The sequence below is a fragment of the Branchiostoma belcheri genome, unplaced genomic scaffold (genome assembly GCF_001625305.1).
Source record: "Branchiostoma belcheri isolate BF01 breed outbred unplaced genomic scaffold, Haploidv18h27 scaffold20, whole genome shotgun sequence".
Lineage (NCBI taxonomy): Eukaryota > Metazoa > Chordata > Leptocardii > Amphioxiformes > Branchiostomatidae > Branchiostoma > Branchiostoma belcheri.
The window spans coordinates 2577051-2602794 of record NW_017803491.1 but is presented as its reverse complement, the minus strand read 5'-3'; the positions used below and the strand labels follow the sequence as shown (position 1 = coordinate 2602794).

The window sequence follows — 25744 nt, the reverse complement described above, 5'->3', positions numbered from 1 at the left end:
CGTTCCAATTTCAACCTACGAGTCAGTTCATCATATCTATGCTGCAAATACCAGCATATATTGTAACAATGAGCATTACAAAATAAAGAGGAGAGAAGTTCCATGAGATCGTGTGTATCTGCAATGTTACCTGATACAGAACATGGATTCGCCCAAGGTTAAACTCGAATAATTGAGTTTAACAGGTGGGAAGACGGTTTTGTTCATGTAGAGCAACATGCCGTTGTTTCCCCACGTCTGCTCTTTTTGTTTACAATTCCTAACATGTGACGTGATGAAGACACTTCCGTTGTGCCCGGGAGGTTTTAAAGGTAATGTGTCTGCGGACTGCTATGGGACCGGTGAGGTGAGGTCTGCGGACTATTTTTTTAACACAACATAGCCGGTAAACGTGCAAGTTTATTGTCAGTATTCAAGTAAGATTTTGTTTTGGTTGCAACTCGATTCTTTTGACTTAGATTTATGTTTACTCACATGAAATTTAAAAAAAGGGAAAATTGTCAAAAATCTTGAAAATCTATAAAACACCACGTGAAGATTCTGTATTAATTCTCTGTAGGTCGAGAGAATTACCTTGTAACACAATATAAAATTTAGTATTAATCTGATATGAAAATCTGAGCGTATAGATCGTTTTAAAGCAGCTGACTTTGGAAAAAAATACACAGCAAACAAACGAGGGGTCTAGTCAAATCCTTGGTCCGGTCGACATTCCAGTCTGAAAAGAAAACAAATGAAATCTAGTCAAAATGATGGAATATACATACCAGAATTAGTATGATACCTCTTGTATTAGCCTGGAGTCCAGCTTCAGTACTAGTCCGCTTCCCAAGATCCGCTACCCCCACTCCGCCAAAAAGGTGTAGTGAATCTTGGGAAGCAGACTAAAGCTAACAAGGCTGGACTCCGGGCTACTCTCGTATATTCCCATGGTTCTAAATGTCCTAAGGTGTTGGACATTATCATGCCCACTACAAAACATTATTCGTAATGTGCCTTACGTGTAGAATGTGGGCATTGATTTCGAAACAACACGTATACACGAAATGATACACGAAATGTTTTTTAAACAGTAAAAACATAAATACATACACGATGACGTCGCCCTCAAGTTCCGTGGAATTTATATTAACGGCACCATCACGGAATGTCCCCCACCTTACACCATGTGAATGGTGACGACATCTTCTCCCACTTCCACGATGTCCTTCAGGCGTTTCTTGTCTTCAGTGTCCAGCGGGACGTGAGTCAGTCCGGGAGTCAGGAACACGAAGTCCTGCCACTCCAGCTGGTCCGGGAACCCGGCAACCAGATCCTCACGGACCTACAGAATAAGACACGGATCGGAGGATTCCATGTGATTTTTGAAGGAAATATTTATGGACGTTTTAGGTACCAGCACTGTCGTTATACCGTTAATCAATTTTTGTTTTGTGATTTTGATTCGTCGTATGTATGTAAAGTAATGCTTTAGGGGTATTTATTTGAAACAGGAGTGCCGATATCGTTATTTTGTGATGTTTGTGTGATTCTATAAGAAACAGGGGCGAGCAGTAGAAACAGATAACAACCCCTGGTCCTGGTCCGGGGTTCGAACCCACGACCTCCCGAGCACCAGCTTCAGACTCCGACGCTCAAACCACTCGGCTAAAAGATTTAGACCCATCGGCCGGGTCAGTTGGTAGCGCCTATAACACCCCCTCCCACACACACACTGTTACAATTCTGTGTTGATGCAGTTGTACTGGATTTGTACTGTGGCTGCGTTGATTTTCGGGGATGTATATCAAAACCAAATCGTGCTTCACAATACTTTTGTTTTGTACGAAATACAGTGTAGAGTGAGTTACTAGTATATGACACTTAGTGGCTTACAGTTTGGCCTAAAACCACAACCTCCTCACACGTAACGTTATACATACCTGTTTCAGAAGTTTGTTCATGTCCAGCCATGTCTTCTCCATCTCACTGCGGCGGTAGTGCTTGTCCAGCAGCTGGACAGACACGTTCCTGGGCTGGGGGATGTCATCTGTGCCAACCAAATGGAGTAGTCTTTGAAAAATCTTCACACAGATTTACAGACAGACACACCATTGGTAATTGAATTAGTAATATTGTAAGCTCCCAAAAGGCAACTCAGTGCCTAGCGTTGTGTCACGTTGAGTGAGTAAAAGAGGGTGATGGCCCCTTTCCATTTTTGTGGCCATTTCAGTACACATTTGTGCAATCACTACAGCAGCCAGTCCGTTGTTAGCGGTGTGTGTTTGACGCATTTTCTCATACATGCTAAGCTTAAGTGCTACGCAGAGAAAGCAGTATATGCCATTTTCTAAGTTCGCCAAGGGAGCACTCTTCCCATTGAGCTATTGCACTGGTACTGATGAGTAAAAGTGCAGTGAAATCATAAACATGAAAGGCAGTGAAAACGAAACGAAACATTTCTTCACACTTACTGTCCTCGTCACACACGTATCCCGGAGGAGAGACGGAGCGGGGAGAGACGGAGGAGCGGGAGACCGGCCGTGACTGGAGCTCTGTCTTGTCCAACTTAGTCTCCTGCATCGTGAAGGCGCCATTGGTCTTACCCAGCAGGCTGGCTTCAAGGTCTTTCATCTCATGACCAGCCACCTCCACATGTACCTAGAGTAAGCAAATATTAGTGTTTTGATAACTTGATGACGTCTTTTTTAAATTTCATTCTCGAAATTGTTCAAACTCTTTTTTTTTCATAACCAAACCACCACTAATCAGACATCTTGGTAGTAGAGGACAGCAAGCCAAAGCCCCATCATTAACAGATAGTTTACAATGTATCAAGAATATATATAAAAAAACACAAGCCCCATCATTAACAGATATTTTACAATGTATCAAGAATATATATAAAAAAACACAAGCCCCATCATTAACAGATATTTTACAATGTATCAAGAATATCTAAAAACACAATTATCAGTACAGATATGTGTACTTACTTGACTTTGTCCTGCAACAGAACTTGGACGGAAGAAGGCAGAGGACTGGCTGGAGTCTGCCCAGGCTTTGTTTTCTGAAACGTGAAGATGAAATAACATATGAACGTCTGTTACATGTGTGTTAAAACAAGTATTCATTCAGGGCAATTTTTGTATTTTTTTTCATCCTTATTTTTAGTGTATAACTTAAAAGTTATACTCCGGTACTGTCTGTTTTCATGTTTTCTTCAATTTCATTCAACGGCATGCTTTAACCTTTTCTCTCTATGTACAATCAGTATTATGCTACATAGTAAGATAGCTACAGAAACACGGTATATTCGTACTGCGGCCTTGTTTCTTCTTCAGCCAAACGACGATCAGGATGATGACGACAAGGGCAAGTACAGCGACGGCTGAGACGGCAGCGATCAACGCCACATCCGGTCCCGAGCTGGCCTGAAGACCACAACCGTGGACAGGGAGCAATAGTTTTATACAAAATTGTTTTCTCTTTATGAAATGTAAAGCGTATCAAACTTACACTGATTCAGTTAACCACCATCAGATGAAAATGAAATATCAGACATTATGAAAGACAAAATGTCATATCGCCTGCACTACATAATCTTGAAATGTGAGTAATAATTATATATAATATGTAAGATTTGAAATGGCATGTTTGGATACTATTAATACATTGATGGGTATTGCTTATATTTCAAACATTTTGTACTAATATTCTTTTGTATGATTATTACACAAAAGAAGAGATATTAAACACATCCCTACTCACTGTCTCCGTGCCATAATACCGTTGCCCATCCACATACATGACGTCGATGGTCTCCATGGTGTTCCCGTTAAACGTGACCCTCATTGGCTGTTGGACCTGGTACCACAGACGTAACAACGCCGCCTCCACCTCATCATCCGGACCGGTCACGGTCAGGTCCACCACGACACTTCCTGCAAGGCACAACACCACGTAGGTCCCATCAGTAGATAGATATATGGTATGTAGTAAAACACATCATGAATCAACTTGATAAACAGCATGTCAACGTGATGTAGAAGCTCGCAATAACTAATGATATGGATTTAGGTAGCGGCAAAGTCTGCAGTTCTACTTCATTGGATAGACGGCGTTGCAAACTATACCATTTTTGCAATAAATGGTATCCATCCCAGTCAAACCAAAGGCAGGCATGGAAATCATTGTCTGTAATATTATTATCCTCTAATATGCTTATACTCTTTGAAATTAAAGAATACATTACAACATTAGTCTACATTTTTCTGCAGAGATTGTATGCAATATACTATTTTGTACCAAATTTTACAAAATTATGATACTAAAAGGCTTCCGAAGGTTTGAGCATATCCGACCTGCGTAGGCGTTCGCCGCAGAAAAGTACACCGTGCTGAAATTTGCGTTGAGGACGTTCATCATGAAGGTCTCGAAGTAGAGTTCAAGGTCTCCCACCGTCTGGTAGAAGTCAGCGTCAAAAGTGATCCGTGCGACCTTGGAAACTCCCGAGGGCTTCTCGTACCCTGGCGGGAAGACGTCGATGGGGTCGGGGATGTAGGTAAAGTCGTACTCCTCCATGGGCGGGTCCGTGGTGATGTGGAACTGGAGATGGTAGCGACTGAAAAAGAAATATTACAAATGTATTTGTCAATATCTATGCCTTATGCTTAGGTCACATTTCCACGCCGGGGCCCGGCCGGGCTGTTTGTATGAACGAAAAATTAATAATTCATATCAAGAATATACGGAAATAGTGCCCATGACTATCATCAAAAACTTTTCTGTGTTTTGTTGTCTTTTATGTCGTACTTTTCGTTCTAAAAAGCTGCCCGGCCGGGCCCCGTATGCGAATTGTGACCTCAGCGTTACCTTGCCTCGATGCACCACTGCTTTAATTAATGCAGTAAAGCTAAGGCTAAGGTTTTCCTTTGCAGATGAAAATTTTAGTGAAGAGTGAAATAACAGATAAAAATACTTGTTCAATTAGATTAAAAATTGCTTTTAAAAGATTTAATTTCATTAAATCAGGCATTATTTGGTGTTTATAAAGTTTAACATAACGTATATAACATATTTCTTAATCTGAAAAAAAATGTATTACCTTGCATGTGTGAGGGAGATGCCTCTGAATGTGGCATGGCCGCTCAGAACATCAAAGGTTGTAGAAGTGTTGCCACGGAGGCTGCCTCTGTACAGACCCGGGACTGGCTCCATCAGAATAACGTTAGCGAACCAGCTCAGCCCCTGTTCATGGGAAAAAAATGAAAAAACAGGTCATGACAGCCATTTCTTCTTTCTTATAGCTAACGATTTATCTGGCCGAATTAACTGCTGCATAACTGACATAAGACAATTGAGACATGCAAATGATATCGTTTGGATGGGAAACAATGGCCACTGTACCTTCCAGGAGATGTCAGATATCGCCTGCCCGGTGACAGCGTCTCTCAGCTCCAGTTGGAGGTTGAACGGGTCATCAACAGTGGCTGTGTCTGGTTTGCTGAATGTGGCAGCTGGGGGGATAAACAAGCTGCAAGTTACGCAAATCAGCTAACTTCTTCAAAATGTTATTACTTTGGGCGAAAAAAATTAGATGAAAATCAAAATCTCAACTTGTTGAGAATTTCAGCACGTACGGTATCTTCAAGTTTGCACAGAGGGGCCATACCTCTAACTGGCATCCCTTCGACCGTGAACGGCTGAGTCTCTGCCTGCAGAGGATTGGTGGTACTCTGGCTCACCGTGAACCGGATGGTGTAGCCCTCACCACTGTAATATATGGTTAAAGTAAATTATTTTTCAGGTATGCATTTGTTCATCCATTTTTACAGTATATCTTAAGTAGACAATGATGATTACTTCTTTTCTATAGATCCTTTGTGCTGAAACGCCATCTTCTCACTAACTCCTTTTTTTATTCTGACCTATTGATTCTTTCCATTCTCACTGACCTGTGGGAGACCTTGAGGTCAGTAAAGTTGGCCCAGCCGTTGACGTACGGTACACTGAGGGTCCCCGTCAATGTCGCCCTGGGGTCGGTGTTATCTCCCGGCTGCAGGGAGGCAGTGACTTCCCAGGGGGAGCTGGTGTGCCCAAGATGTGCCATATGGTTGCCCTACAAAAATTACCATATTATACTACGTCCATCGACATTGTTCTTTACGTCAGTAACACAGCGTCTTACTAAGGACTGATTCGGCACGGAACATATTGTAAAACAGACACTCTTTTTCTCCTTCAAAGGTACTTCATTGTGACATCCAGGGCAACAATATTTTACTTTAAGCTTGTTTTGGTAACGGCATTATCGACATTGTCTTGACAACATCCATAATCGTACTTTGATTTAGGTACACTTGGCTGTATTCCTGCAACTTCCAAACAATTCCGATCAGTATGCTTTCTTGTCTAACGTGCGCACGTGTGACAGGACATCCGTATGAAGAAGACTGGCTGACAATATCAGTAGTTTTAAGCTACATACAGTATCGCTGTCATACCTCTTTGTCCAAAGCCTGGATCTTGGGTTGAACGGCGAAGACGGCCAGCTCATGCTGCGGTTCCGGCTGGGTGTGTACGATGATGGAATCCGGCATGACGTAATCATCCGCCCGGGTCTGGTCCACGGTCATCTCCCGCCACTCTTGACTCGCCACAGGCGGGACGGGATCGACTACAGACACGCTGGTCACAGTCGTTCCAAACACACTGTCCAGTTCACCTAGATGGTATATATCAGAAACACGTGCTATCACGTCACTTCTGTGTGCAACTTTTTAAGTAAAAACCAGGCAAAACTTTGAGATTTTCAATACAAGAAGAAAATAGAACAAGAAGTTGACACAAAATGAAATCTATACAACATATAAACTAAAGTAAAAAGTAAAAAAAGGTACAATAACCCACCTGTCTGCACAGCATTCACCATCACAGACATCAACTGCATTAGATCATCGTGAGAGAGGCTGTTGTCTGAGGTTCCATTCAGTAACGGAGTCGGTGGGTCTCCTATCTGGACCTGTACGGTCATACTGTCGGCTGCACGGCGCCGACGTGAGCTGTCTTCACGCACAACGTCCATCACTCGCACCTTGTCGGCCGGGATGTTCAGGAACAGGCAGAGGTTGTTCACTAGCTGGTCAGACGAGAAGAAGTCCTCTACAGTCACCGGCGGCATCCCGAAGGTTAGGACGATGACTTCTGTTTGTTTGATTGTTACGGGGGTAGATCCTTTCAGAGTGAAGTACAGAGTCTGCCATTCAATGTCCATGAAGTTCGCTCCAGGGGAATCGTTCAAAGTTGGCCTGTAATCCCCGGCTAAAATACCGCCAGTACTAGGGTCGAAGTTCTTCGGTTCCACGAAGCCACCGTTCACATACACGTCTAGCCTCTCGGGCCTGCAGTAGTAGATACCGACAACCATGGACTTGTCTTCGGCAGTGTTGAGGAGCTGTAGCCGCAGGTTCTGGGGACTGAGACCGGTGAAGTGGATGAGATATTCCTTCTCTGTGGCGACGACAGCCCAGAAGGTGGAGATACGCTTCTGGCAGTTGTAGCCTCCGCACCACTCGTGGCTCTGGGATAACATAACAAATATAGAGTTCCCGTTTCGTTTCAGTTCTGTATGCCAACGTGTAAACATGTAATTGATCAGGGTAACTCTTGGGCAATTATAGGAGAACACTTTTAACAAATGAAGTTATCAAACAGATGGCATCGTACATTTCTGAATAGATTGTACTTGCTTATCCAATCAACAAGTATCTGAAGGATTCAACTTGCTGTTTCATTAATTTTAGCACAATTGCAAACACGCATCACTTGGACCACGCTAGAAAACGAAACAGCGACTGACCATGGGTCCGTTCAGCAGGTCGATGTACCCGTCAGCCAGGAGAGCGACAGGTGACAGCCTGCGGGTCTCCGTGTCGTCATCAAGGCTCTCGATCACCAGCATCTCGTAGTTGAGGCTGTGGCACAGGTGACCATGCAGCTCATCATTGCTCACACAGTCTGGTGTTCTGATGATACCTGTCATCAGAAAGTCAAACGTCATTCCGGGCCAGCTTTTGTAAGTCAGTTTTCCAAATATGAATATGGTTTTCAAAATTCACATTCACTCTATACCTCTTTTTAGAAACGCATTGCAACATTCAAACTGACTGTACACGTTTAAAAACAGTGCATTGAAAACCACGCTACAGGTTTCAAAAGACATATTAAATTGTGACTGCGGTTTATGTTACGGCTCTCCAGCTATAGGTTAAATTGAGCGGTCCTGAAATAAAATTTTTAGTTACTACTTTGAATCCAGGAAGAATGAGCAAACAAATAGTACATCTACCTCTCCCTCCTGTCACGACCTCACTGATGTCCATCTGACTCCCGTCCAGGTTGGCCAGCATGGTCTTGGGGATGCGGTAGTCTCCCAGGCCCCTCTTGGGGTCACCGTCCCACTCCCACTCCGCCTGCGGGATGAAGGCTCCGGGGGTTCCCGACGGCAGGAAGGACCCGTCACGGTCCTTGATGAACGTCTCCTTCTTTCCGTCACACTCCATGTCCACACATTCAGTCGGGTTGATCACTCTTGGAAGACATATATCAAACTCTATTAGATTCACCGCATTTAGCATAAGTGTTTGTATGGTTTACAACGTATCGCATTTCCTTCTACAATGAAGGAGATGATCACATTAACATTATCGTGGATGGATAGATAGATAGATAGATAGATAGATAGAGGGATCATAGATAGATAGAGAGATTGATATTAGACAGATAGCTGGATATGGATTATAATCAAAACATATACTATATAGCTAAAAAGAAAGTTGTCATATACAATAATACCCCAGAGCAGGCCGTGCAAGAAAAACTTTGTTGTTCTCATCGACATCCACAAACTGGAGTCCCTCCGTCTCAATCGGGTGCATTAAGTCCTCGTTGATGTTCCAAGTGTGGAACACGACATCCTGCAGACCGCTACACGCTTCGCCGAAGTTGGAAAACGTCGTGTCTGAAGTGTAAAAAAAAAACACTTTCAATGATGTTGACGACAGAAAGGTTACCTTTATAGGTGTTGTTAAATGAACTGTTGTCTTCATTGACTACCCATGACCAATGGATGGTTCAAACGAGTGTAAAAATGATTGTCCAGAACACAGAAATAGTGATTAAAATGTAGCCTTCTATGCAGACCTCCGAGTGGATGTGCGTTTTAATACTGGATTCCAGGCGGGTTTGGTCTTACGATGGTGGTTTTCTATACGTACGATGGCCGGCAAAAGAACGCGTCAACAATTCTACAAAACGCCACCGGCACAGGAGGCTAATACTAATTAAAATGTAAGGAATGAAAATGTAACAAAACGACACTAACCTTTTACTTCCGTCCCGCCCAGCAATGCAGGAGCCTTCATAACCTTGTCCCATGGTTTGAGCGGAGAGCCACTGAAACCAGAAATGAAGCCGGGAAACGAAATCCCGATGTGTCCTCCTGCGGTGCCCTTCTGACTCGAGAACCCTAACCCTGCCCTTGATCTGGCAATCTCTAGGTTGTCGTCGCTCAAGTCCAAGACATCGTCTTCACAACTGAAGGCCGAACTTCTCCCGACGAAAAAGGATCCTTGTATCCTCACAAATTTGTTTTCCCCCTATAAAGTATAGAAAAACACACCTCATTAATTGTTATGCGTGTAGCCCTTGCCTTATAACTAGTGTATTGCAGGCATAGGAAGTAGTTCTTGATATCATAATAGTATTCGTCATCATTGCCTTTGTCAGAAGTTTTTACATGTGTGAAATTGAAATTAGCTTCGGACATGTATTTTGCAATGTATTTAAACGATATAAATGTAACTTCAAGAAATTTGTATAAAAGTATAATTTACAGACCTCGTGTGAGATGGACGCTGGTCCAATGATTGACGTGAAGGAGCCGATTCCGTTGTCGACAGATGTAATGTTGTTCAGGACTAAACTGGACACAGACTGGAAGTAGACTCCATAGCTGTAGCACTTGTAGATGAAGAAGTTGGAGATCATGGAGCACTCTGGCAGGCCGTCTTCATACGCGTGGGTGCCATGGAGTGCTACAACAAGTCACACACAATTTGACTCCGTATTAGAACTGCTATTGAATGATCCATTACCATACATTTTGTCGATGGTTTTTGTTAGCTTTTGCCTCTTGTAAAACGGCTATGTATGTATCACCCACACAAGGGAAGATTTCGATACAAAATGTAATTTTCATGTTGTAAAGGAATGAAATGTCATCTCTGTTACGTGAGAAAAAGGCTACACGTCCTTCATACAATTCTGACCTGAGTGGATGACGTTCCCGCTCCAATTGTCCACCGGGTTGTCAGCACCAGGACACGGCTCGCCATCCAGGTGCACTCCGATGCGTTCTGCTCCGGCTATCACATTGTCCTACGGGGGTGGCACAGGGAGTGTTAACGACAAGTATAGCATTGCAACTATTGTTTTAAACAACTCAACTGTAGTACTGGAATTCTAGTATACCCAAATTCACTTACCTTCAGCACGATGTTTGTGGCGTCCATGACTTCCAGAGCTCCCTCCCACTTCAAGCTGTTCTCCTCCTTACGGTCCTGGTAAGCTCCAGGCCAGATGGACAGGGCGATCAGGTTTCTGGTCAAGGAGTTTCTCGATCCCTCGATGATCATTCCTACACACAGCCAAAAATGGTGTTTAGAATTACTTTGCAGATATGCACGTGCTTCAATCTACATATATACGTATATACGTGATAGAATTACAAACGATGGTCTTTTTACTTAAAAGACCCTTCCACCATGGATCTCTAATTAATCGGTAAAATTAAATGTTGAGTATGTTTCGTTGTGAGATCCCCTTTAGATTGAACACCATAAAAACATCACAGGAATTTGTACAAAAATACATGTAATACGTAATCACAAGAACATATACAAATACATTTAATACAGGTATATTTTTTACCTTGCCCAACAGTGTGGTGTACTATGTTGTTGATGATCTCCAGCTTGTTTGTTCCGTACACCCCGATGCCAGGAGAGAAGCCGTTGTGGAAGGCGCTGTTCTCGACCTTAGACGGTTTTGTCTCTGAGACGTCTCCGGTGTTGACAAAGGCCAGAGAGAAGCGCGGATCGTAGAAGGCGTTCCAACCCTCCTGTCCGGTGTGGTAAAACTCCACATTCCTGATCCTTGCGTATCCTGGATAACGATGAAACATAAATATTGATAAAATATGTTTATCTTTAAGCTAGGCGTTCTTCCTTTTGATAAAGCCGCAATACACACATAACAAACATTTTGTGTATATGGAAATTCGTTCAAAAAACTGTGTTTCATACTTGTTTTAAGATTGTACGGTAAGGTAAGTTCATACGTAGCTAGACTGACATAGTTTTCACATGTATTACGTCTAACCTGTGTATGTTTGTCCTCCAGTGTTGAAGGAGCCGACCAGCACCCTGGCGCCAAATGACTCCGTGAAGAGGCCCTGGTAGTCCGCACCCTCAATCTTGATGTTCCTGGTAAACAGTCCCACCTCCGCTGCCATGGTGTAAGATTTCCCATTCACCGTATCACTGTGGTCTGTTAATGTGAGAGGATATAAAGTTTCCACTTTCCAATAAATGTGTTCACTCTTGCTGGCTAAAAGACGGAGATTTTATATACCCACTATGTGTGCTATGTGTCAAATTATCTCACTTTGTGTACTCACATATATGGTCGTAGGCAAGAGTGGAGTTCAGCGTCAGTGTTCTTTCGTCTGCAGATACAGCCGTGATTGTAAACGTCTCCGTCTGCCAGGCGTCAAAACTGGTGCTGTGTCAAAAGGTGAAGAAGAGTGGATGCATGACACTCATTCCACAATTCACACAAACTGTTTGTGTTCTGCATGTAGCACATGCAATTTTACATATTTTTCATACTCGTATAATGATATTTTAAGAGTTTTACATAACTCAAACAAAAAACAGCAGCTTCTGCACTGAAATTGTACGTGAAATTTCATTCAGCATCTCATGCACCATGATAATTTCAATCTCACGTGTTAAGAGAGAATCAACTAAATCTAATCAGAGCAAAGCGTGCACATTCTCTAAATATCTCTGCCCTTTCACCTGATCGGTAAGGAGTAGTGTTCTTACGTAGTGATGACGATTTCTTCATCCACCTGCCAGTCCACGGCGTCTGCTAGGGTGATGGTGTTTGCACCTGCTGCAGCTGTCTCGGCCAGGTGAGTCCAGCACACGTTCCGTTCCTTACCAACCAGGTCCAGACCTCCAAACACACCTGAAAAAGAAACGTGTAATCGTGGGTTTAATGTCGTGGGTTTAATGTGCGACGCGATTCCTTTTCTGAGTTTCTGTGGAAACAGTCAATTCTGCATTACAGTCCTTCATGTTTTAAGTTTCTTTAAGCTCACAAAAGTGTAACAATGATGCATCTCTTTATAGTTTGAAAAGTGACACCGTCTCAGAGGCGTAGCCAAAATGTTCCATTAATAGATTTGTTATGGAAATGATATCTAGTACGCAGTCAATCTCTACCTATTGCCTTTGCTCCAACAGTCGGTCCGTTTGGCACAGACAGTTCGGGGGTGTTGTGGTCGCCATGGAGAATGATGTGAACGTTGCCCAGGTATGGATTTTCTGGCCAGCCAACCACCAGCCGTCCTCCCTAAGAGAGTAATTAAAAAATAAACATTATCAAGAGAAAGGACTAAAGTGTGTGGAAGTAAACAGTAACTACATTGATTGTATTGAATTTACGAGTGAGCAATTTTGACACAAAAGTCACTTTCCAAAGTATTCTTTTTCTATTGTGGCACCTTAGCATCATAGTACGTGCCTGTATGAAGATATGTGTAGCTTCCAGTGTGTAGTCCCTGGTGTATGGATTGGCTGGATCCCACAACTCCAGTACCGTGTAGATGTAGAGTTTCCCAAGCTTCGGTACATCCTCGTCACCAAGCACCAGCCAGGTAACTAGAGGAATAGTCAACAGATTTGCATACATGCTAACAACATACAAAGGATTGTGTGATTAGGGACGATTAAAATATGTTTAAAGTCACATACAAAGGATTGTGTGATTAGGGACGATTAAAATATGTTTAAAGTCTCCCAACAAAATATAATTTTATGTCTAAGAAAATTAGAGATAGAAATTTAAGGAAAACTTGTTGCATGCCATTGCCGTACCTCCTGTGATCTTCACGTCGTCATCTTCCTGGATTGTTGTTGATCTCTTCCTCCTCGTGTCGGTTACGGAGGAACTGGGTACCATGAAACCTTCAGTGTCCCTCTTCCAGATGAGGTCGGAGTACACGACGTAGTCAGGAGGACGCTGGCCGTCCGGCGGGACGTCGTTCGGGTCGGCAGGGGGGATGCAATCTTCATAGAAGCATCTGTAGACTTTCATCTTCACATTCCGATCTGCTGAGGAGGTTTCTCCCTTACCAGAAACTGGAAACAGGAAAATATGTATTACTATCATTATCTGATAAGTAATGATGTTATTTACCTTTCAATGTTGGTCAACTGTTCGAGGATGAATGTTGCACCACAGATGAACTATCAAGAGCTATGGAGGACAGGGAGGAATGGAAGAATAGTCATCCTCATTATCGCAACCCCAGCGCGATGAGTAAGGAAGTTATGAAAGCGTTCGAAGACCTACATAAGTCGGAACAGACTCAATACTTGAATTCTAAATGGCAAATTAGATGACTCACTTTAGTACGGAAGTAACTCTATGCCATTATTTACCTAGGTAAGAAAATATCTTTCCATTTGCCTCATCAAAGAACCAGTCTTTGTCGTCGTTGTTGGCGAAGCTGACTGCAGCAGCTGACGGCTCTCTGTTGTCTCCGTCAGTGAGCGAGAATCTATCAGGCGACTGCGTGAAGTCGTGCTGCATGATGACGTAATCCGTGTCCTAAGATATGAACAAGAAATGAATGAAAGAATGATATGAATGAATGAATGCGGGATTGCTTTCAAGGTTGTTTGGCTGACAAAGAGCATAAGCATTCTGGCTCGAAAGCCATGTTGTGTTGCCACGCATGAATTCTGCTTTTCGACACCGTTTTAGATTCCTGTACTGTTCTCTTTTATAAAGGTATCCACGCCGAATGACGTCAAGTTTGCTGCTTAAAAAATCATAAGGAAACTAGAACGTGCTCTCAAATATGGAAACCCGATATCTCCTGTAATTTCCGACTACGTACATTGTTGATCTTGCTTGATAAACTTTAAAATAACATATAATCAACATTAAGGAAGATACAAATGGTGATTCTCAAACAATTTACACAAGAGGAGGACGAGTCATCTTCCCCTACCTCGAAGTCGTAGAAGGTTGCCGAGTACGTCAGGTTGGTGATGTGAGAAGAATCCCTGAAACCGAAGGTGTACGTCTCCTTCCCGACTAGGATCATGGTCCAGCCTGGCTTGTGAGTCATCCTCTTTGGAGCCCAGGGCACTGAGGTGTTGCCATAGGCGTTCTTAAAGACGGCGTCCCTCATGTCAAGTGACTCCGGCTGGACTCCTTTAAATGCGAAACGGTGGAACCTGTCGTAGAAAAAATATCATTAGTTGTGCACCTTGAAAAATATAAGCAGAAGAGGTGATTTCGTTTTAAAAGAAAACAAACCCAAAGAAATTTCAAATTGTGATTATTGGAAATGACTGATCTTATTAAGATATACAGCAAGCTGACATCTCGATTGCCATATGATAAACCCATTCTATTATAAATATGGTTCAAAGTTCCTTATAAAGCCACAAAACTGACCTGACAGTAGCATCAGTGCAGACAGACCCAGGGTAATTGCCACTACTGAACTCGGGATCCTGGGCACACGAAGGCGGGAGGGTGTCGGAGGACGGGATCACCTTGCCTCCAACAGTTCCAGTCACGGACCCGTCTAAATCTTCAATCCATCCCTCGTGTTCCCATCGAAAGCCAGCCTTGTTGACTGTGTTGTGATATTCAACTCTTTCAGCCCTGTGAAATGACAAAAAATTCTTAAATGTAGATACATATATTATTTGAAGAGGCAACCCTGTATATATCGTTCAGTAACAAAATGATCTCTCAAACGACCGATGTTATCCAACTAGTTATATGACAAGGACTGACTTGTATGGGAAACCGTCGCAATACGTCTCGCAGATACAATGAATCTTGGTGAGCCTGAACGCAGCACTCCCATCTCGGTCAAAGTTGATGAATTTTGTCCCGCTGATGGTCAGATATCGGGCAAACGGGAGGATGATGCCAGCTGCAGAACACATTGACAATTACATAGACATATTTGATATTAGTAGGCTGTTAATCTTTTGCATTACTAGTATGTGGTACAGAGGACGACACATTGCTCCCATGTGGAAAAATAATAATCACATAAGATTCATAAAAGCTTATTTTGCTTGCATGTATACTAACTGTTGCTACTTCTTTAGAACACACGTCAAGATTATAAATTGCTGATGGCCAGGAGCAACTTAATAACTGATCAAGATCTGACCTTCACTGCGCTCGTCAGCGGCGGTGATGTTACCGTGTGCGATAATGACAGCGTCGGTGATTTTGGCCAGGCCCCACTCTGACAGCCTCTTGATCTGCTTCATCTCAATCCCTGTGTGCTGGTTGTACGCCAAAAGGAAGCCCTCGAACTGAATGGCCCCAACGTCCACCCATTCTGCACCTTTTTCGTTCCTATGTGTGCAAGAGTAACGACTGATCATGCTCTGATTGACATTAACATTTTGTTCGATTTGTTTGCTTCGCATAACCGCTAAGTCGCCTTTTGGCATTACATTCCAGTCTTATATCATAATCGTATCAAGTACGTAACGTTTGACTAGTTTGATCTACTCAGGCAGATATATAGGACGTTGTTCTTTTCGATGATTGCGATTGGATCTTTTGAATTTTGAAGGCATTCACTACATTTAAAAAAAGATTTACTTTGATATTTACAAATATTGGTAATTATTATAGATCAATTTGCAAATTTGTTAAAGTTGACATCCTCACCTCCAGGCAGTAAGACTCCTGAAGACCGCCGGCTCTGGTTTGGCCCCCCAGGAGCAGCTGCCTCCCTCGGCGGGGTAGTACTCCTGGAACACCCACAGCCCAAACCAGCCGCAGGAGTGGACCGTGTTGTTCTGGAAGACTCCGAGGGGAACTCTTTGGGGGCAGATGTTTGGATCGTAGGAGGCGCCGTCAGGGTGTTTGTGCATGCGGTACCAGAAACCAAAGTGGGTTCCTCCGGCAGCGTGGTTGTGCTGTTGTAAACATACAAGTTCATATCATTATTCAAAGTTAATATGGGAAAATGAAGGTCGGTAAAGATGTGCAATATTGCATACGTTGAAACTTACTGAAAACAAGGTTTAAAATCAATTGCAAACTAGAGGTCGGAGATCTCATGCCTTCGTCAGAGGTACATCGTTCTAGAGAAATTAACATGCGTATTCTTCAGTCTTTTTAATAATCAATTTGGTCTAAAGAACAAAAGAATCTCTGTACTATTTTTATGGTACAGAACACCCTGAAACGGTTTGCCGCAGATTATACAGATGCGTCGTCACCCGTGTTACGCCCCCCCCCCCCACCACACACGTTATTTGAGTTTGGACTGTTACTGGAAAAAAACGTTCAAGAAATTCTTACTGTGTTGAAAGTATCACGACAGCGCCGCAAAATATAATATGAGAAGATGTTATAAAGGAAAGAATCAGAACAGGGCGACTACTGCTGTTTTGTTAATTTGTCTTTATGACAAATAGAAGACTTGTGTTCTTTGTGTCCTAACATTTGTACTTCTACAGTTAGTATATTCCAAATCTAGGCATCTCGTTTTTCGGCCCTTCGTGATTTTATTGCGCGCTTGCCTTAAATTTAAGGTAATTAGATTTAAGGTCTCCAGTGGACGTCATCCATAGCAATTACTTGGTGTGGCCGTAGAAAATAACCTGACATATGTCCAACCTATCCTCCCCCTGCTGAAGTTATAGTACAATCCCTCAATGTAACGTCATTTGATCCCATCCCATTATGGGGTTCCCCGGCTATATCCAGCTGTCGGCTGCCTCCAAGCAGATGTAGGTGGGGAATTTCTAAACACAAAAGGTCCTATTACGGGGACATAACGACCTCCACGACTCTCATCTTTGAACTCAATCTTGGAGACCACGACAGTAATATGCCTATCAAATTTCATTAACTTCCATCCTCACATACAAAAGTTATCCTGCTCACAAGAAAAATTAACAAAATGCCCCCTGTTGTCACAACGAAACCCCCCACGAAGCTCAGTAATGAACTTAACCTTGGTCCCGACAATAGTAAGCACCACACCAAGAATTATAATCAACATTTTACAAATACTTGAGTTATCTTGCTAACAAGCCACAAACACAAAAGGTGCACTAACGTGACGCACGGACCCCCCACGAAGCCGAAACTTGTTCTTGACTTCGGCCTCAACAGCGGTAATATGCCTGCCAAAAATCATGGACGTCGAATCATGCCTGCCAGAGTTATATCGCAAAATCCGCAGTTCCCCACACTCCGGCGAGACAATTTCATAGTCCTTCTGACGAAGACAATGACAAGTTTGCATAGAAAAGTTTGAAAAGGTAAAATAAACGTAGACTACTGGAAGCAAAACGGTATCGAAAATATATTGTTGATCTGAGAACTGACTCTCATACCTGAATGGTGTTGTTGGGGTTTGTAACCCAGTACCCTGCAGGTGTGATGTCATCGTTCAGTAGACTTGTGCTGGCTTTCACGAACAATGCGAGATTATACTGCAACACAAGTATACATTTTGGTAGGCATTGACATTGCAGGAATAAACGCTTGAAGCAAAATGATACATTCTGAATGTTCACATTTGTTCGTTATTCCTCACCTGAAGGATGTTTCCTGTTTCAATGCCGTCCTCAATGAAGTAAGCTCCACCCATGATGTTGAAAGCCACATTACGTTCCACCAGCAGGTTGTTTGTACCGTGCATGGTCACCGCCCTGTTGAAGCTGCGATGGATGGCGTTACCACGGACGTAGGAGTTGCTCATGTCACCGTTCAGATGCGAGTGGATGGGATAGCGGCCCAGGCGGAAGGCTTGTCCAACGTACGTGAACTGTAATAAGATATTGCATTTCAAAATTACTAATTGTCAACAACTTTAATGCCAATATTTCCAACGCCTAGTCAGTCTAACTAGTCTAGACGTGTCTAAGAGGTCAAACCACTAGACAAAATGTGAAGATCTGTTCAAGTTGAATAACTTGCTCATATCCAGACTTGTTCATAGAACACATACACCAATGCTAATTTCATGTAGGATAGATGTTCTGTCTATCATAAAATCATTCCCATGTGCAAAACGCTTTAAGTAGACTTGATTATTTATCACATTTATTTAGTACGTATTTTTATTCTAAGGGAAAAAGTAGTTTTTGATAGGTTGTGTCAATTTTTTTACATACAATCTCTATATGGAAGTATTAGAGAAAGAATTATCACGACTTTTTTTAATTATCACGTTTTCCAGTGAAAATAAATTTACGTAATAAATAGATGAGATAAAAAGCTATGTCTCTTAAAGTAATAACAGAAAAATGTCAGAATGATCAGTCTCACCTCTACGTGTTCTATACGAGCAGTGACGAGACCTGCATCTGGTTCTGACGCGTGGAGAAGAACATGGCCGCCGAACTGGTCACTACCGAGCTCTTCTCCAAACCGACCCTGGAAGCACGTCTGGGTTGCAGACTCACCTATTTAACAACAAGAACAAAAAAGAATAAGTCATAAATCCTTTAAATCCCTACTTATATCTAGTTCAGTAAATAAACCATAATTCCATATATAACCACTGCAAATAGTTTAAATAATAAATAAATTTGTTTGCAGTAGCACGCCACAGCTAAATGTTTGTGCGTAACGAATGAAGTTCGAGTATTTGATGATTTGTAAAATTTAAATAAGATCGAATATAACCCTAAAACTGTGTTTTCAGTAACTGCATCTTACATGTATTCATATTAATAGAATATGGCAAGAAATGGCGTCATACCAATATCAAAACCCTCCTCGCATGCTTCGATTTGGTCGTGCCAAGAAGGATCATCGGATCCTCTGATGACGACGTTCCTGGTGAGAAGGGCGACCTCTCCTCTGGTCTCCAGCGTCACTCCTGCACTGCCAAACGTCTCTACCTCAGAGATGTGCTCGTACTCCAGAGGCTCTGCAAAGTAGTTTCAAGTGAATAATGTCGAATCACTGCGTGTATTTCCATGTGGGTGCTTGCCAATGCAATACTGTTTAGGATAATATCAACTTTTCAAGAGCACTGTCATCATTCAAAGTATATATAGCCTGGGTGCCAGACGCTGGCGTTCATAAAGCGATAGATTATTTGTTTGTGTCCGCTACTGTATCCGCCGCACAACCCCAGCTGGCTGCCCCAAACCCAATATCTTTCACGCACGCGAGGAGATAATATAAAGTATAGAGTATATATAAAATTTTTGTTAAACATATTTTGTATAATAATTTGAAAATGTTATATAACATTAGACTTTACACATTTTATCATTCGTCAAAAAGAAAGTTGCAGATTTCTTAAAAGACCAGGAAATGCATGACAAGGAAATTAAATATCAACCTGTGAGGGTGATCGTCACACCATCTGTAGTCACTGCCGCTATCTCTCTCACTTCCGTCTCGGCCTGGCTGTTGCGATGTCCCGTCGTTGCTATGGCGATGCTGTCCCCTGCCTTCCACGTGACCGGCTGCTCCAGGACGAGCGTTGGCGCCCCTGCTGCTGCTGTCTTCGCCAGCCGGGTCCATGTGACGGGAACAGGCGAACCTGCAAGAATAGACAATGACCAATTTTCAAACATCACATGCTAGCAATGCCCATTCTACAGATACTTCGTATTGTTTTAATGTTTGGTGTTTTCCGCAAAAAGTGACCTACTTACTTTACATGATCTCAAAACCTCAGGGCATTATTGGGGAAAGCTTACGGAAGTCTATACCGCCTCCCGTCCCGTTTTTAGTAAAATAGAATACATACCATGTAGGTCTAGTGTTCCCTCTCTGACTCCCAGAACTTTGGCGCCATAAATGGGCAGCTCCTTTGAGCGCAGGTTTCCGTGCAGAGTGATGGTGGCCTGATGTTGGAACGGGTTCTCCTGAGTACCAACTTGGAGCGTTCCTCCATCCGTGATGAGGATGTACTCAGCCTGCAGGTGGATATCCTTCTCGTCATCGAACAGCAAGGTGCCACCTGCATGGATGATGTGTTGTCTTCTCATTAGTTTCTGTACTTTTCTTTACTGTATGTCTTCAGATTCGGACTCTGAAGCCACGTGAGATCACACCCCCGTAAATGAGACCGCTGACAGTCATCTTCGACTTCGCTATGGATTCAAATTTTTATCCAATATCAAAATCACTGTAAATGTACACTGTGTCTTTAATCTTATTGGACATTTAGTTTTATACTCATGTTTACGTTCCCCACCTTGTATCAGTAGCATTCGGAGTATTGGTGTGTCAGTATCCAGCAGTAAAGTCTGTCCTTCGTGAACGATGACAAAGTCTCCCTGCTCGGGTAAACTTTCCCCGCCCCAGGTGTAGACTGACGACCACCTGTCCACGTAGTAGAAGTCTGCGTTGTCCTAGAACAAAATATAAAAACAATTAATGGCGTGAGGTTTCAATTACTGCAGGTTTGGCTGCTGCTATTTGTCTCAATTGGCCGAACTAAAACAGAATCACACGAGTTGGAAAAGAAGACTTAAGTCAATCTATATTACCGGTTTAAGGATGCATTTCTTCCTGTGACTATGCAAATGGTAATTCAGTGAAATCGTGATTTCACATAGCACATGAATATTCTAATTGCATGTTATCTATGACCCAAATTTTAACCTATCATAGCTCTCTTACCTGTGTAGCAATTCCATTGATACCCTCCGCCCTGACTTTTGCCCTGACGCTTCCGTTATGGGCTCCAGTCACACAAACGATCTCAGTATCCGATGGTACTCCGGAGACCACACACGCACTTCCCGCTATGGATACTCCTGTGATGTTACTGGAATTGTAAATGGAAATGACAAAATATTAAACGTGTGTGCTGTATTCATTACAAGGGTCTTGTTGAGGCTGACATTTAGAGATCATGTGGCGTACACTTGTTTGAAAGCCAAGGTTGTCCATGACCTTTCAGTTTGGAAATGGTGTATCCCATTGCCATATGGTTCTTCGGGCAATTTACTTTGCTTTAAGCTAGGATGAGAGTATGGCAGTAATCATATCCATCTGAGATTATGTACATCATGGTACCCATACCCCACCGTGCCGGAGCCCTCAACCAATGGAGGGTGCATGTGCACGTATTGAGAAGAAGAAGACATGGTGTCCACCGGTCCAGAGAACGAGGCCCCACAGTAACTATCTTAAGAAAAAAGAGCAAATATTAACCATAGAAAACATACCGAAGATTTGTTCCGGTGATAGTGACGATGGTTCCCCCTGCCGTCCCTCCCAGGGCCGGGAAGACGGAGCTGATGACGGGAGTCAGGCTGCTGTCGTAGGTGAACGCGTTCGGTAGAGTTCTTGTCTCTTTACCGACGACGATGGCAACATCACAGCGCACTGTTCCACTGCCTAGTCCAGGTAATATAATAATAAGCCAACAAGGAAAATTATTAGATGTTATAGGTGTTATTTAAGTCACTACTTCAAAGTAGGTCTTCAAAAGATTATAAAAGCTATACTGACCATCATGTGGTGGAAGGTCACACTCTATGTGGCTGGATCTAACGGTGGTGATAGGACAGAGATGACCACACACGGTGACGGACGCGTCTTCGGCAAAACCAGTTCCCGTCAGAAACAGGGTAAGACCACCACCAAAGCTTCCTGTCAGGACGATACAATATGACAAAAATTGTGAAATGACCAAAATATGCATTTCTGCACCAAAAAATTCCAACGTGATCTGTGATAAGCAGATACAAAATAAGATGATTGAGATTCTCACCCGTGCCAGGTGAAACTGTCAACAATGACAACTCGTAGCTGAATGTGACCCCAGACCTCGCCATTCCCTTGGCAGCGACTGTCACGTCCACGGCGTAGTCACTGCCGGCCATGTGGTCCCCGAGTGTGCAGACGATTTCTGTGTCTGATGATGAGTCAACCACACAAGGAGCGCCATCAATCGACACTTCGTTGTCTCCTGTTGTTTGACCAAAGCCAGATCCTGTTATCGTTACTGACGCCCCACTGGTGGCTTCGGCTGGGTTGATACCACTCACACTTGGAGTAAGGGTTGAGCTGTATGTGAAGTCTTGTGTGGGGTAGGACTGCCCATTCGAAACCACAGATACCTGTACTAGGTGGTCACTTTCGTTGGTTGCTGGAAAAAAAAGAAGACACGTCAACCATCAGTGAGCAGCAGCATTATTGGGAAAATCACACAGAACCCTACCTGTAGACATTTCAAACATCAATGAAATGAGGCAAATGTATTTTTGGCAAATGTAATGAAGGGAATGACACAATAAGAGTATCATGCCAGATCATGCCAATCAAAACTAGAAAATCGAGGATTTCTAAAACATTTACCTGGTGTGATACAGATCACGGTGGAGAGGCTGACAGACAGGATTTCGCACATCTGTCCGCCTATGGTAACGTTGGTGTCGCTGCCGAAACCGTTGCCCGTGATGGTCAATGTCGTACCGCCGGCCAGACTCCCCTCTGATGGTGATATGGAGCTGATCACAGCCAGGCTGGTCACAAGCGCGGTTGACGCTGCGTTTCCCCGCCCGGCTACATGCACCCTGACAGGCTGGTTCCCGACTGGGATGTGCTCGTCTGTGCAGGTAATGGTGCCATCGGTAACCGACCTAACAGCACAGGACGCCGTTCCTCCAAAAGTGACCGTTATGTCCTCCTTGGAAGATCCAAACAAGATTCCTCTGATGGTGAACTCAGTGGCAGATCCAGAGCTGGTAGATGGGCTTACGGTTGACACGCGTGGTGTTTGCGAGCCCTGTGAACCAATCAGACAGTTTTTATATTGACCACTCAGAAAGTTCTCCCAGTTTCTACTCATCAATAATAGACAATATACCTGAATTGGTGCCGGATGCAGCATTAAGAACATAACTTAAGTCATTAAGGACATAGACATCATGTACATTTCATTTTCACAGTTACAATTTTGTATTTTCACATTTCCCAATGCAGACCTTTCCTATAGCTATTTGACTATCGAAAGTGTTAAGTTATTTTTTATGCTTCTAGACAAGTCCAATATTTAGATAGATTTCTTAATGCATCAGCTAGAGTGTAATTTAAACGACAATCCCACACTTACCCGGTAGGCATATTGGCATCCTGCGTCTTCATTGGCAGGGTCGCAAACGCTGTCCACGCGAAGTCCGTTGGTTGTCTGTGTAACGCTGACGTTCCTCGTTCTCTCTGAAGCTGCTTGGGTTATGCAAATTACTTGGATGTAAGAAAGAGACTGAATGTCACACGGTACGGTTCCAACTGTGACTGCGGTGCTGTCGATCGAAGAAACGAATCCTGACCCGCGAATAGTGAGCTGGGTTCCTCCTTCGGTAGAACCCTGCACAGGGGACACAGACGTCACTTCCGGAAGGAGAGCGAACATGCGAGACTCTTCACCACCAGGAATGGCCATCCTGGCGTATCCACGGTTCTTGATGTTCACCGTCACTGGTAGGAAGGTTCCCACCGGCATGTCGTTGCCAGGGGTAACCTGACAGGTGATGCTATTGGATGTCGCTGACGTGACATCACAGGGGTATCCACCAATGAGAACCTCATTCTCACAAGCGTTTGTGCTGAAGCCGGTCCCCTGGATGGTGATGGTCTCCCCGGCAGTGCCATGGGTAGGACTGAGGGAGGTGACAGTCGCCGTCAGGCAGTTGCGGAAGACGAAGTTGAACGGAGAGCCCGGAGATGCAGTAGGCTGATCAGCGGAACAGCCTAGGACTTCTCTTGTTGAACCTGGACAGGTGTCACTAGATGCTGGAGGAGAAATAAAAATGTGTCCAATTGGTTTTGAGTCACCAACGTTCTGTTATGAAACTCATTGGAGCATGATAAAGTAAATAGTTAGAAAATGTATGATTTTTTGTTGCCAGCAACGTGCACAGTCACGTATGAGGCTATCACATGTACACATACATCTTGATCATATAAGCATGTCAAGTCTGCATACATTTACATAAGGCAGTTACTTGTATGAAAACCTGGGTTGCTTACCTGGTCCTACCCCGTTCGGACTGCATGTTGCCTCCATGCCGTTGAGTTTGAATGACATGGTCTCGGCGCGGTCCAAGGCCCGGACGACTTCCACCTTACCAGGCATCAGGATGTCACATTTCTCATCAACGCAGCCACTTGTGTAGTAAAACTCACCCACGGCATTGAACGTATAGGAGAAGGAGCCTGACAAGAAAAAGAACACACGAGTTTGACGCGGCTAATTATGTTTGAAACTACAGTTCCCTGCTATCATGAAATTACTGACCATTTGCTTATATAAGTTATACTAAAGGTTATAACATTATACGTACCTTTGCTTGACTTTGGTCCACTGGAGAAGCCGTTTTCTGCTCGCTCACCATCTGGCCCAGTTGTCTGCATGACAGCGAAGCCCACACCCTGTGTGTAAGGAGACCAGGTCCAGACCACAGTGTCTCCTGCCTCGATGGTCAGGGTTCTTGGGTTCCAGGCGTAGCCCACTCCGAAGTCTGCGAAACGATAGACGAAAACAAGTTAAAATAACTCTTATGATTTCATTTTCAGAATGACATGTTGCCAGGTTGGTAAATATGAGTGAAACATAACATGAGTCATTGATGCTTACTTGGATCCGTCCCACTGTTGTCTACAAGATGACGTGTTCCGGCACTTCCCATCCGGCACCAGACCTCCACAGAGGAGCTGGACAAGACCTGTGTGGATTAAGCGACACAACTTTTTTACATCCTGACAAAACGATGCCGAAGAACATCCAAACATGGCAATTGCTAAATAATGACATGTTCATATAGACATACTAATGATTAACATTCGTTCTTAATTGAGGTAAAAAGTATATACATGATAACTTAGTATGGTAATGTTGTGCTTTGAATGGTTTTACGTATCTGAATCTTGTTAACGATCATAATCTTTTCAGAAATATTTTTACTACGACTTGGATTCATTTATTTATGCAGAGTTCAACGTTAACCTACCTCGCAAACTGTATCACCAAACATGACTGTATTTTCCCCGGCGGTTGTGCTGAAACCCTCCCCAGAGAGTCCCACAAGCGTCCCGCCGGATAGAGAGCCTCGGTACGGGGACATCCCCGTCACACTCAAAACATACTCAACAGTCGGGAAAGACGTCGATCTAAAAAAAGCAAAAAAAACTCCCTGATAAACTGCTTAAAGACTAAATGAAGACTTGAAGATTTTCAACAGTTAGATCAACAAAAGATCAAAGGTCACCGGGTCAACACCGAATCAACACTGGATTCAACACAGGATCAAAGGGGATGAACTCTGTGATGGCCAAACCGAAAACATACCTTTCTGGCAAAGGTAATGACTCACCCATCCATGACGCCGTACCCACTCCCATCGGCGTGCAGCAGGATGTCGTATGTTCC

General features: G+C 43.4%; 1 protein-coding gene across 1 annotated transcript; it reads right to left on the bottom strand.

The window, feature by feature from the left end:
• Nucleotides 1–381: 381 nt before the first annotated feature.
• LOC109469225 (fibrocystin-L-like) lies at nt 382–24830 on the bottom strand. Its single transcript, XM_019767685.1, has 49 exons — nt 24660–24830; nt 24346–24531; nt 23429–24108; nt 22672–23101; nt 22085–22462; nt 21823–21963; nt 21537–21714; nt 20986–21133; nt 20558–20714; nt 20108–20320; nt 19694–19897; nt 19103–19273; nt 18667–18803; nt 17933–18163; nt 17730–17828; nt 16048–16298; nt 15536–15726; nt 15148–15289; nt 14800–15012; nt 14348–14576; nt 13773–13941; nt 13206–13469; nt 12853–12989; nt 12552–12681; nt 12150–12294; nt 11720–11823; nt 11422–11589; nt 10972–11205; nt 10527–10678; nt 10311–10419; nt 9880–10076; nt 9365–9638; nt 8836–9001; nt 8330–8571; nt 7841–8016; nt 6892–7561; nt 6486–6706; nt 5937–6100; nt 5654–5754; nt 5389–5498; nt 5087–5229; nt 4344–4603; nt 3751–3923; nt 3302–3413; nt 2976–3049; nt 2454–2640; nt 1923–2029; nt 1159–1324; nt 382–718 (listed from the first exon to the last, which is right to left on the bottom strand). Exons 1-48 carry the CDS (start codon nt 24727–24729, stop codon nt 1160–1162), a joined length of 9603 nt encoding a protein of 3200 aa, XP_019623244.1. The 5' UTR covers nt 24730–24830; the 3' UTR covers nt 382–718; nt 1159.
• Nucleotides 24831–25744: the final 914 nt, after the last annotated feature.

Coding starts and splice junctions, on each gene's coding strand:
- LOC109469225 (XM_019767685.1), bottom strand. CDS start 24,729: ATGCAGACAACTGGGCCAGATGGTGAGCGAGCAGAAAACGGCTTCTCC. Junction 10,679..10,971: donor ACACCACACTGTTGGGCAAG/GTAAAAAATATA, acceptor GGCTGTGTGTAG/GAATGATCATCGAGGGATCG. Junction 9,002..9,364: donor GGGCGGGACGGAAGTAAAAG/GTTAGTGTCGTT, acceptor TTTACACTTCAG/ACACGACGTTTTCCAACTTC.